Source organism: Montipora foliosa, chromosome 3 (assembly GCF_036669935.1).
Source record: "Montipora foliosa isolate CH-2021 chromosome 3, ASM3666993v2, whole genome shotgun sequence".
Lineage (NCBI taxonomy): Eukaryota > Metazoa > Cnidaria > Anthozoa > Scleractinia > Acroporidae > Montipora > Montipora foliosa.
The window spans coordinates 64,257,707-64,270,206 of NC_090871.1; the positions used below are offsets into that span (position 1 = coordinate 64,257,707).

Consider the following 12,500-nt stretch of genomic DNA (forward strand, 5'->3'; position numbering starts at 1 on the left):
GAAACATTCTAATTTAATGAACTATTCACAGTCGGCCGAGATCTCAATCAGTCTTTCAATCTGAGGGATACTTGTGCCAACATACTTGGTTCAACAAAGTGTTGAATGCATATTGAAGCAAATGTTAAAACCGTTTAAACTTGTGGGCCTTTGTCTGACTGCTATTGAAACTGTTCAACTTTTTTGTCATAGCTGTCGAAAAAACATGCAATGGCTGTTGAAAAGGCTCTATTGGAAAAAATTACCTGAGGCCGGGTAATCAATTTTCAATCTTTCTGCTGTTAATGTCGTTCTAAGTGAAAGTGTTGTCGCAGTTGTTAATGATGCAACTTGAGCCGTTGGGAACAAGCCTGAAAAAAAAAAAAAGGTACGTACAACCTAAACACGAAGAAAATATCATTCATCCTACATAGTAGTTCGTCTCTTAAAAAAACCCAAACACAACAGTTTTCATTAGACAATTAAAAAATAAAGGACAAAAGTTGAAAACCCTATTTGTAAGATTTATTCCTTAGATCTAAAACAAATATGATTTACAGACTCATGCTTAATTCACCTAAATTCGAAGTAGCCTGTCGAAGGCCTTTCATTTTTTTTCGTCTTTGCACTTAAATCACTTTTAGTTCTTGGGTATTAAAATTCTCTTGTATGGACAAACAACTCTTTTAGTTGACCCAGAAGAATTCCAATCGAAAATCCTTGAGGAGAAACACTTTTAAAATTGTCTACTGCGATTTTCCTTGTTTAAATTATTACCTTTTTCAATTTGACTTATCGTCCAGTTAAAACCGAACTGACAGACTGGAAAAAGAACTGCGCGTACCTCGATTTCAGCTGTTCAGTTTTCAGTGTGGTTTACGATTGTTGCAGGATTATGAACATCCCGTGAAAAAAGCCTTTTAAACGCTGTCTTTACTAATTGATATTGAAATACTAACACCAGCAAGTGTAGAGTATTCAATTTACTGTTTTAAAAGCATGCAACTGTTTGGAAAGCTCCACCGGGGAACCATATAGAACAGTGAACGATTTTAAAATTCAAAAGCCCAGTTTGATATGTCTAACTGGTCCTTTTGAAATCTGAAGAAGCTGTCACTTAATTTTAACTCGGAAAAGGCAAATTGATTTCAATTTATTTTAAGCATCAAAATCACCAGGATAGAATTATCAGAAAAGGGTGGATGCAAATGAAGGTGATAGATTCAACCATTAGGTATATTCTACCCTTACGTCTTCTGTTGGTATCTTCTACCCTTAAGGGTCATACAAAGATAAATATGTCGGCAAAATATACGGAGCATATTCATATGATGGCAAAATTATTTTGACTCTTGGGTGAATTTCTGCTCTTTTATTGAAATGGCAAAAATTTGTTTACCCCGTGGAAGGTATCTTAATTTTTTAAGTTCTTTTAATTTTGAAGGAAATATGAGTAAAAGACGCCTTTCAAAACCAAATTTTAAAAAATCGTACTTATGCTGGTGTACGAAACAAATGAAAACACAAAAAGGTTGCCCTTTATGAAGACCTGCGTTTCGGTTTCACTTGCTTAAAGGGCCTGCCCTTTTTTGTCGATGTTGTTGTTGGCAGGTGTAAGTGATCAAACCTCAATCACAAAGCCTATGGCGAAAAACAAATCTTATAACCTCAGATTTTTTGCGTTCTTTTCTTTTAAAGGTCGTTTAAATAATTTAGAATGTGGTAAAAGTAATATGAATAACCTTAGCTTCTCTGTTAAAGCAATTTGCCTGTACGTTCGTGGACCTTTTTGAAGTGGTAGGACTGAAACATCTGGTCAAGGATCACTGTTCTGCCGTTTGGCTAAGCATCATGCAATACTATAGCGTCTGGTGTAACCCTGAGAAAACAACCAGGACAAAAGCCTACCCCAAGCGTACCTCTCTAGCTCCGTTCCTGAACAACCTCTTTCGCTCTCGTCAATTATCTGATAAACATTAAACAGGGGAAATTGATTAATTAGCCAATGTCCAAACGGCGAATGATTACACAAATTCCGCCCCTTCTCGGTGCAATTTTCACCGGGTTTCTGCTTCAATACTTCTCAAAACGCTGCCAAAATGGCAGTTTGCACCAAAGCTGTAGTTTTCAGCCTGAAGCGAACGCATCCCGGCGGGAGAGATCTTTGTTAATTTTTTTTTTTTTGCCTTATTAATATTAGCATCAGTGGGTTATTTTTCTAATCAGTCAGGCAAGATTAAAGTACTGAACATTGAAAGTCCATTGCATAATGAGCTATCTCTGAGAATTTTAATTAATTAAACGCGATATACTAAATAAACTCTGAGCAACGATGCTCAGAGATTATTGGTACCTTTGTCACCCAAGAAATTATCAGTTTTTGATGGCTAATAACAAAAGGCTTAAAATTGGAAATTGAAATACTGAAAAAAACATAAGTTCTTTTACGTTTTGAATTCAAGTTGCGAATATCATGATGCCTTCTGCGAGCAAACTCGCATGTTCATGAAACAAAATGTAACACTGACTTCAGCAAATAATCCCTTAAAATAATTAGGTCTGAGCATCGATCAAATAAAAATGGTTGACTTCCAGCTATTGAAGAGACCTCCCCGATGACAGACATATTTCAACCGCCATATCGCAGTTATAAATACATCTTATTCGTTGGTTTAACATATAACTCGCGCGGATATCTTGCGAGTTGCGAAGTATTTTTCCGAGCCCCGCAATGGCGAGGAAAAGTAAGAGCAATGATGACAAGCTAAATTCTCAGGCTTTTAATCTTGTTGAAAACAGTTTCTTTCATTGAAAAACTCCCGTTCCGTCCGTACTTTCTCTGTTCTAAACCGTTCAAAGTGGGACACTACAATGTATTGCCGTCTCATATTTTGCGAGTTCTCTTGACCAAATATGGTAAAATGGCGCAATAGTGGAAAAATAAAATCGTTTATAGTTACTGGCTCCAAACACCGACTTCAAATTAAAAAGTTGGGCGTTTTGCAGAATACCCTTGCGGATAAAGATCATTATAACAGAGATCAACACATGATGATCATTTAGCACCTGCCGTTTGTCAGTGAACAAAGCCGTCGCTCGGAATTCAAATTAGGGAACTCGTATTATGATTTCAAATGAATTTAAGGTCCAAGCAGTTACGAACGCAATTTTAGCAATTGCGTAAAGAAGCTTGAACAATTCAGGACTTCAACGGGATTTGAACCCGTGACCTCGCGATACCGGTGCTAGAACTGAGCTATGAAGCCACTGATGTTAGGAGCTGGTCCTGAATTTTTCAACCTTCTCCACGCAATGTCTAAAATTGCGTCCATAATTGCGAGGATCCTAGCTTCGCTTGATTTCATATCAGCAGTTCAATATATGATTCATTTCTTATATCATTCCGTTCGTATTATGATTTGTCTAAAAAAATGCATATAACCGAATACAAAAACAACACCTACATGAAAAGGACTGGGTTGATAAATTCTATTTAGCAACTGCAGAAGAAAAGTCAACTCAGCTGTTTGATTGTTTTGTAATCCAATAGTTTCACTTCTCTATTTGCAAAATGGAATTTCAAAGATTCAAAAACTGGTTTTACGTTCCGTTTTAAATTGGAGTTACCTTGCAAGTCGGTAGACGTGGAACGAAGCAAAGCTTACCAGGGAAATTTAATTTAAAATAAGGCAACGACATTACCAAACTCAGCCCCAGATCCCAGAAAAAGTGGGACTCAAAATATAAATTAGACCTTAGAGGAGAGACCAAATATAGCTCTAAAGAAGTATTTGGTTAATCATGGATCCAAATTTTAAAAAAGTGACGGTTCACAAGGCTTCGTTACTCGATCTTTGTTTCCGAAAATTTGGGAAGGATAAGTCTCTTTTTCGCCATGGATTTTTTACGTTGTCATGGCTCCCAGCAAGGTCAGAGCAGAGTCGACGTGGTATCAGGGCTGAAAAGGTGCGAAACCTTAATTCGTACGTTTCCTTAACACGTCTAATCTTTTAACATACCATCTTAGTTCGTCGGCACCGTCATTCCCAAGTTAATTTTTAAATTGAGGTCGAATTGTTTTTCTCTTCTTTGTTTTTCTCTTCTTCGCTTGGCAAAGCGTTTTCTTTTTGAGTGGCTCTCAGGGAGATCAGACAAGCATGAGCACAGACTTTCGATTCCAGAACCAGCGCCTGAGTTGACAGCTGCAGTAGCTCTTTTACTATTGACTCAATTAGGCTTGCAAATCGCTTTGCCAGGGACCCCAGAGAGGGAGAGGATGGTAGAGCTATAGCCCCACCACTTTTTTCTTGGGTTGATTTTTCAGTGCTCGAGATTACATGAATAATGTATGAATTTTAATAGATGGTGAAAAGTCTTGACACTTTTTTACATTTTTGCATTTTATAAGAAGCTTTATGCAATCTTCAAGCTAAGGCGTTGGTTGTAGAAAAAAAAAGGCAGCACGTTTAGTTTTTGTTCCTTGTGTAATCAAGGCACGTTGTTTCATATTAAGGAATTCCATTGTATTGGCGTAAAACCAACCTCAGTCAAGTATTTCAGCTTACAAGTTGCCAGTAGCCATCTCTGCCAGATATCTTCACTTTTTCCAACCAAGTAAAAACAACTGGAACTGTTTAATAGGCTATTTCCGAGTTCATGTCTGCCTCGTCTTCAAAGCGAGTCTAAGTGCGAGGTGTTTCCTATGACAATTAGTTTTCAGTCATATGTAACGTAGAACTAACTGCCATAACAAAAACTTCGCACTTAGACTCGCTTTGAATACGAGGCAGAGATGGCCTCAACGGTCAGTAGCTTGTGACTTCATGCTTCCCTAAAAAGAAAAAAATGAGGAGCGCACAAAAAAACAGGAGGAAAAAAAGACCCACCCTTTCCCAACGCCTCTTATGTCTATATTTGTTTAAATATATTCACAAACTATATTCTTTAAAAACAGCTACGCCTCGATGTAAAACAAAACGCGACCTCGTCTGTAACCTTTTCTTGAAGTGTCTAAAGTAAAGTACAAAACGTTTTATACAAGTCTCCAAATAGTATCATCACTTCACTACCATTAAAGCAATTGTTTTATTCCATATGTTGTTCCTTGTTTTCTAAACAGTTTATTAGAATGATCAAAGATCGGCACACCTCGACTTCGCATTATTGCGAACAGGAAGAACAAGAACATGTCAAGCCGTAATTGTAAAAACCCAACGTAACATTCATCAACAAATAAAAAGAATCAACTTAATTGTATTTCATCTTTTGTGCAGTACAAACTCTTTCCCTTGTCTCCCTTCGCACACGTACCAGTATGGCCAGAACGTTTTCCGAAGAACTAACTTTACTGACTTCACCCATTAACAAAGAAGCCGTCTAAAAGTTAAAATCAATTTTTGATCACCAAGTTCATACGCCCCAGTTGGCACCTAGAACTTAACTAGATGTCTCTTTGACCATAAAGCCGTCTATTCCAAAGTATGACTAAAGCGGACGGCTCTACTGACTTAAAAGGGACTACTTGGAGTCTAATCAAATAAGTTTCATAAAAATTCACTAAATACACGCACCAACGCGTCTCAATCGAGAAAATGCATTTTTTAGGGGAGAAATCTTACTCGTCTCTTGTTATGTACATCCGCATGCACACTTTAACAAGTACAAACTACCTTTATTCCTAAAGTGGGTGGCAAAAACGCTAATATCATCACGATCCCTTACATTCGTTGTAAAATTTCCAATTTTTTAAAGCTTCATTGTTCAGAGATTCTCTGGCATTTCGGGATCAAACTTTCAGAGATAGCTCACTGTGCAATATACTTTCAATGCTTAGTACTTTTTTGTGGCTGACTGATTACAAAATGATAGGCTTGTGCTAATGAGGCAAAAATGATCAACTAAGATTCCCTTAATCATTCGATGAGTCCCAGTAGCAAAGGAGAGACAATCCCTCCCAGTACCTCCCCCCCCCCCCCCCCTCCTCTCCAATCCACGTTCAGTTTTATTTCGTCCCATAACACTTGAAGCTTCCTAGCGTATGATATCCTTTTTCAATACGGGCTCCGGTGTCACCAAATCTCAGCTGTGTGACCGGAAGATGTGTCTTATTGGTCAACAGACCGCTGTCCTCTCGCCAATTTTTATCATTGATGTCACAATTGCAAAGCTTAGCAGGATCAACGCATGAGCTAGTCACTGAGCATGCGCAGCCTTCAATAGCTTCATTCGCGCCATACCAGTAGGTCATTTTGGCACCGTCACGTGACACCCACCAGGCGAAAAGGAGGCCATTGCCAAATATTCTTACGTGGAAACATTCAAATTTAATAAACTGTTCACACTTGGCCGAGATCTCAATCAGTCTTTCAATCTGAGGGAGACTAGTGCCAACATATTGGACATCGCGCGAGTAACTACCCTCGGGATCGAACCCATGAACAAGGATTCTGCCCTCACTGTCATGACGGACAACTGTCACTCCAACACCTTCCTTGTCAGTCATGTTACAGTAAACGCTAAATGGAGCCCTGCCTTGATCGTCATCGGGATCTATGACGTAATGATCACTGACGTCACAGATTTGTCGTTGCATTGTGCACGTGTTGGGGTACTTGACATCAATTGTTATATTCCACAAGAGAGAATTACCTGAAACACACGAGAAGTTACCGGTGTGATTCTTTTTGAGTGAAGGGATAAGCAACAGGCCCTGTTTCCCCATCAAGAATTCTAAAGGCAGTGTGTTTGTTCCGTTATACATCCAAGATAGTGTTGCACCAATCGAAGAAGTACATGATAGCTTTAGCGCTTGTCTAACGTACACAGTGTCCGATGGAGTGGGTTTCTTGATGGCAACAAGTGAACAATACACTCGTAGCTCCACAGACCCAGTATTGATAGAGTTTGTAGCGTTGCAGACGTAAAAACCACTATCGTCCGTTGTTACATTATATATAGTTAGATTTTCACCATTTACTACGCTTCTTGATGCTGGAAGATTTCCTTTCATCTTCTTCCATGAAAAGACAGGGTTCGATGCTCCAGTTGCACTGCACGTGAAAGTCACGTGTTGACCTCGCTGTGTCGAGATGTTCTTGGGAAAAGCACTAACCAACACTGGGACAACTATCAATTCCACAGAAGCGGTATTGTTGGAGTTTGTAGCGTTACAAAGGTACAAACCACTATCAGCCATTGTCACATTGTGTATAGTCAGCCTTCCACCAATGACCTCGGCTCTTGAGGCGGGTAAATCTCTCTGAAACCTCTTCCATGTGAACGCTGGGTTTAATGCTCCAGTTGCACTGCACTCGAAAGTCACCTGTTCGCCTTGTTTGGATGAAACGTTCTTTGGCGAAGCAGAAACCAAAACTGGCACAACTGGAGAGAAACAAAAAAACTGGAAATCAAGTTAAACTTGCTTCTTTTCTCACTTTAATACTTTGTCCAACTTGCAACTGGAACGAGGGTACCAAATGAACCATGGGATTTGAAAGTACAGGTCTGTAACCCTCAAAGCCATAGCTGAGAAACAACAGATCAATTGAAACTCAAAGGAGAAAACCATTCAGTGGAAACGAAAGCACAGGACCTTGAAGCGTGTAACTTGGAGCAAAGCTGGGGTTTTTAGGACACCAATTATATGCCCAAATATGGGCAAAAATAAGATCGAAGCTGCAGTTGCGGGAAAATGTAACTACGTCACATCCAAATAAGGAAAATTTTAAACTAAAAAAACTCTAGCTCTGCACCAGAGTTAAACGCTTCAAGGTTAAACGCTGCTTCTGGTGGAAACCATTATACTTAAGAGAAAGTATTTTACATGATTAGCGGCAATTTCTTCCGTTAACTACTTATTACTAATTCAAGTTTCTAGACAACTACAGAGTCATCAACCTTTCCATCCATCCAAAAGGTTTCGAGGTCTACCTGTTTCCTCGTAAAAGCTCGTGTAAATAAGTGCCAGAGCGGAACATACTCCCAGAAATTAGGTAGGGAAAGGACGTATTTGCTACGGTCAAACTCGAAGGCAAGGCGAACTACCCCAATTAAACTCAATAATAGACCATTTTACAGTTGTGTGTTTAGTTACCTCTCCTTTGAATAAAAGTGAGGGACCATGCTTTGATAGAATTCTCACTGCTTTTCTTTTTTAACTGAGCACACAACTGTAAAATGGTCTATTGTACCTTACAAACAAGCTAAGCAAATACGAGATTAAAAAAAAAAAATAGTACCGTCGTCACAATTCTCTCCTGTAAATCCATGTTTGCATAAGCAGCGGTAACCTTTGGTTGTATAACCTGCTTGGCAGCGAGAATTCATTGGACAAGGGCTGGGATCGCTGGAACAAGGATTCTGTGAAACAATAATAATGTTATACCGAATACTTTCCCAAGGCTACGTAATTAGCTAGATGCACGCCTAATTTTGACATCCAACATAAAGTATCCCTTTAAGTCGAAGCTACCTGCCTTTCGCAATAGCATTTTTTAGTAATCATCTTTAATGAGGGTATGCGATAAAGAGAAGAGGATACGTGATAAGGAGTGGTTTACAGAGAGGTCCTCAAATATAAGCTGAAACTAGCTACACGACTATACCGATCTGAAGCTTTCGCGTCTTACTCTCCCCTCACAATGTTGTTTAAACGCGAGTTTCTGAGCCCAATTGGCAAAACAACATTGTGGGAGGGCAAGGTATTGTAAAATGTTTCAACAACTTTGGCCGAGACTGTAAGAAACACTAAACAATTCATGGGTAATTAAGAAAATTCAACAATCTATAAAGTCAAATAATTGAAGTAAGTGAAAGGGTTAGCGTATTTTTGGTGAGGGTGGGAGCTCATCAAGGAAAGCCCTTGTCTCCCATACTTGGCGTAGGAGAGAACCCTTTCCCAAGTAGATTTATTTACAGAACGTCTCCCTTGGGAGAATCATCACGCCCACTGTTGTAAAAGCCAATCAAAACAAAGCTATCTCAGCCTCAAGGAAAACATGATACTTTTCGCGGGAAAAAAACCTGTTCCTAAAAATAAATTTTCCCCGGGAAAGGGTTGACTCAACGAATGAGTGGAGATAAAGAATTCGCTTGATGAGCCTCTGATGAGGGTAAATGTAGCTGTTTCTTTGTCTTTGAGGACTGGAGTTAGGGGTCACAAAAATCGTCCTGTATCTAATTACTTGTATAGAGCGACTTTGGCAAGGATCTCATGGATAAACACACCAGCCATAACTCTAAAAAAATACCAGTCTAAATCAGTTTCTAGACCTAAACATTACTATACACCCTTTTAATAAGTCTAACATATGCCTTTTTCCGCTAATGACGTCAAACTCATGCTTTTAAAATTTATTCAGAAATGTACAAAGGCTTCAAACAAGAAAAGAAATCGCAAAAGTTTGAGGCCTTTGTACAATTCTAAATAAAATTTGAAAGCAAGAGTTCGACGTCAGAAAAACGGCATATATTAGACTTATGAAAAGGGCGTATAGCAATAAGGTAAACGAAAGTTTAGACCTAATCACTGAAATGGGCACTTAGACTTAATCTGTAAAATGAGAGTTTAACCAGGGGGACTCTTGGTGGGTATATCTATGAGATCTTTCCCTTAAAAGAGAACGTAAACAAAAGTGCAAAACATTTAATTGGCTCATCGAAACAAAAACAAACGAGCGCCAGTGTTCATTGGCTTAGCGAACGGGGATGCAAACAACGTCATCTCTCCATGGAATTCGAACTTTCTGGAAAGCGATCGGCATTTCGCTTTGACGTTATTTGAAATGCAGTAATGTGATTGGGCAATTGAACTGTTTGCTGCCCATATTAGGAGTTTCCTTGGCGCTAAGGAGAAGCTTTGTTTTAATCTCGCCAAACATTGCACCAATTGACTTATACGAGGCAAGACCTTGCCTCTCGGAGATTTCCTTCAAAGACTATCACAATAGGGAAGTGACAGCCAAAAAGCATAAGCGTTAGAAATAAACATGCAGAATCTTGCGCACAAATTCCTTTTAGCGGTCTGGCTGGCTGAATATGCCGGTTGACTAGTCGCAATATTTACGTCGGAAAAGGTTTTCCCAGGGTCTTTCTTTTTTGCGCGTGAAACTCTCGACAAACACTCCTCAACTGCCGCTCTCGTTTGGCTAACTCTCGATCACTCTCATGAGTTTCAATTCTCGTCAACTATCATCAACTCTCGCTCTCGTTTGGCCAGGAATTAAAACCCCAAATTTGGCTATTTCACGTTGTTGGCAAAGAACTGGACAAAAGTGAAAAATGTGCGAGCGGAGCGTGCAAAGCTATTGTTTTCGCCACTAAGCATGCAAATTTATGACGTTCTTGTTGCCGTCGCCGTTGTCTTTGCTAAAGCTCCCTAATGATTCCTTCAACGTTGTATCAGCCTTGCTCTTTTTAGCTTTTTATAGTATCTAAATCGCTGATAATTAAAGGTGCTTCTGTTTTGTTACGCTAGTCCTTGCTTAGAAAGTGTTAACCAACTAAGTGTATTTCTGGACATACTCCCCTCACAAGGTTTATCTTTTCAAGACTGTTCTGGGATTCCCAGACAAAACTTGATATAATTTGAAAAAAATTTAGGTAATTTTTCATATTCTCCAATCGCATTCAGAAGGCATGGCTAAATTTATGTTACAATTTTACGAGAGAATATGAGGCAAGAAAGCGCATATTTTTGCCCCTTGAAATTTATTTTTAGACCGCGCCCGCGCTGCGAAGGTTTTATTTTTCTGTTGTTACCAAAACCGCGCGGTTCTCTTTCACACCATCTGACCAAGAAGGTCTTGCCTTTGCAGAAACCACGCAGTATAACACCGACCAAATATTAAATTTCAAGTAATTTTCATCGGAATAGCGCCAAATATGCATAAAAGAGAGAGTCGCTCTCTTACTTTCAGACTCTCTCGAATTGTATTATGCAGGACTGTTTCCACCAAAATTCAGGCAGGAATAGTCGGGCCACAAAAAATTATTTATTTCTAGTTTTGTCGAAAATACAAGAAAACACCTTTCATGGCAGAAGGTCTTTAGTATTAAGACCTGGGCGGACGGCTTCAATATTTGCTCTAATATCGTCCGAATTTCGACATATCATCAACATCGATTCATCTTCGATTCAACATGTTTCAACACGGTTGAAAGAGGGGGAAACCCACCCCCCAAAAAACAACAACAAAATCTGTTCAACGAAAGGATATTTGTTCGTGAAGCAAATGTTGAAGCCGATAAGCCTTTACCCTCGACGAAATTTTATACTTACCACGACAGATGTGTAGGTAGCTTCAGCTTGATATATCATATCATTGGAATGTCCTCTGTGGTCTGAGTCACTCAACTGACACTCGAGCGATCCATCGTTCAGCAGAACCACATTGAATGACACGCATCCAGCTTCTACGAAACAGTTGACCTCACAAACATCCGGGGAAGGAATCGTCATTGTCTTAATCACGTGACGCACCAAAATACGGTTGGTGACAAGATCATTAAACTCCAGCATTCTTGGACATTTATCTGTGGATGATGATACAGATCAGCATTTGTTTGTTTGTTTGTTTTGTCTCTGTTTATTCTTGTCTTAGTGCGTTGCAAAGAACAATGAAAACGACATCAGGTCAGTAGTAGTAGATATTGACGCAAAGTCAAACCTTCCCAACCACAAAATCGTTTCTTTTTCTTTTTTTTTTTTTTCAATTTTTTTTTTGTTATAGCCTTTTTTTACTTATGGCAACTGGCGAGGTAAACAATTCAGAGCCTCCCTTCAAATATTCGTCCGACTCTGACTCATAATTACTTTTCTCCGGGTACTCCGGTTTTCTCCTCTCCTCATGCAAAAACCAACATTTGATTTGATTTGTGTTAATTTTTTGATTTCAGTTTACAGTGTCCCCAATTAGTGCTAGAAGACTACACACTTAAATGAAGTTCCTTCCCTTTCCTTTCCTTTCAACATCCGAAAAATGACGTTGTCTACGAAGCACTTAAAACCTTTGTCATTTTCCTGCCTATCCTTATCCTATTCACATCTGTGTTCCTCAAAATCGGGTTTAACCGTAGGTCTATCGTTGACAGAGGAAAAGTCAAAAAACACAACTAGTAAAGAAACCGATAAATTCTAATTCACATAGACAATGAAACAGGACAGACTTACCTTCCTGTACTGCATTGCAACATCCTATCAAAATGCAAATCAGAAATATTCTGATTTCCATCGTTGGCGAGAGACTGATAGAATGTCAGTTAAATTGATCGAAATAATTAGAGTCAGTTTGCACTGGCCATCATAAAGCCATACAGAAGACGGCCAGAGCTAAGTAAATAGTGACCCTAATCTCATTGAAACACTTCTGGTAACTTCTAATTGTATCATTCAGATGACTCAGCAGCGTTTCATTAACTTTTGAATAGAAACCATTACGATCGACACCATGTGGGCTTTAAACTTTAACGATCACTATATTTCTCACGTCTTAAATTTTCGTCCGACAGTATAACATTGAGTA

General features: G+C 39.0%; 1 protein-coding gene across 2 annotated transcripts in view; it reads right to left on the bottom strand.

Annotated features, from left to right (window-relative positions):
* Positions 1-5,967: 5,967 nt before the first annotated feature.
* Positions 5,968-12,500, bottom strand: part of LOC137995246 (hemicentin-1-like) — a 12,713-nt gene continuing 6,180 nt past the window's right edge. Inside the window, exons 1-4 of one of the 2 annotated variants that reach the window (XM_068840821.1) lie at positions 12,149-12,311; positions 11,258-11,511; positions 8,217-8,337; positions 5,968-7,359 (exon numbers count right to left, since the gene is read on the bottom strand). In XM_068840821.1, coding sequence (XP_068696922.1) covers positions 5,981-7,359; positions 8,217-8,337; positions 11,258-11,511; positions 12,149-12,209 — 1,815 coding nt within the window. In that variant the 5' untranslated portion in view covers positions 12,210-12,311 and the 3' untranslated portion in view covers positions 5,968-5,980. Of the gene's footprint in view, positions 7,360-8,216; positions 8,338-11,257; positions 11,512-12,148; positions 12,312-12,500 lie in introns of those variants that run through there. The other variant, XM_068840822.1, reaches the window with a different exon arrangement.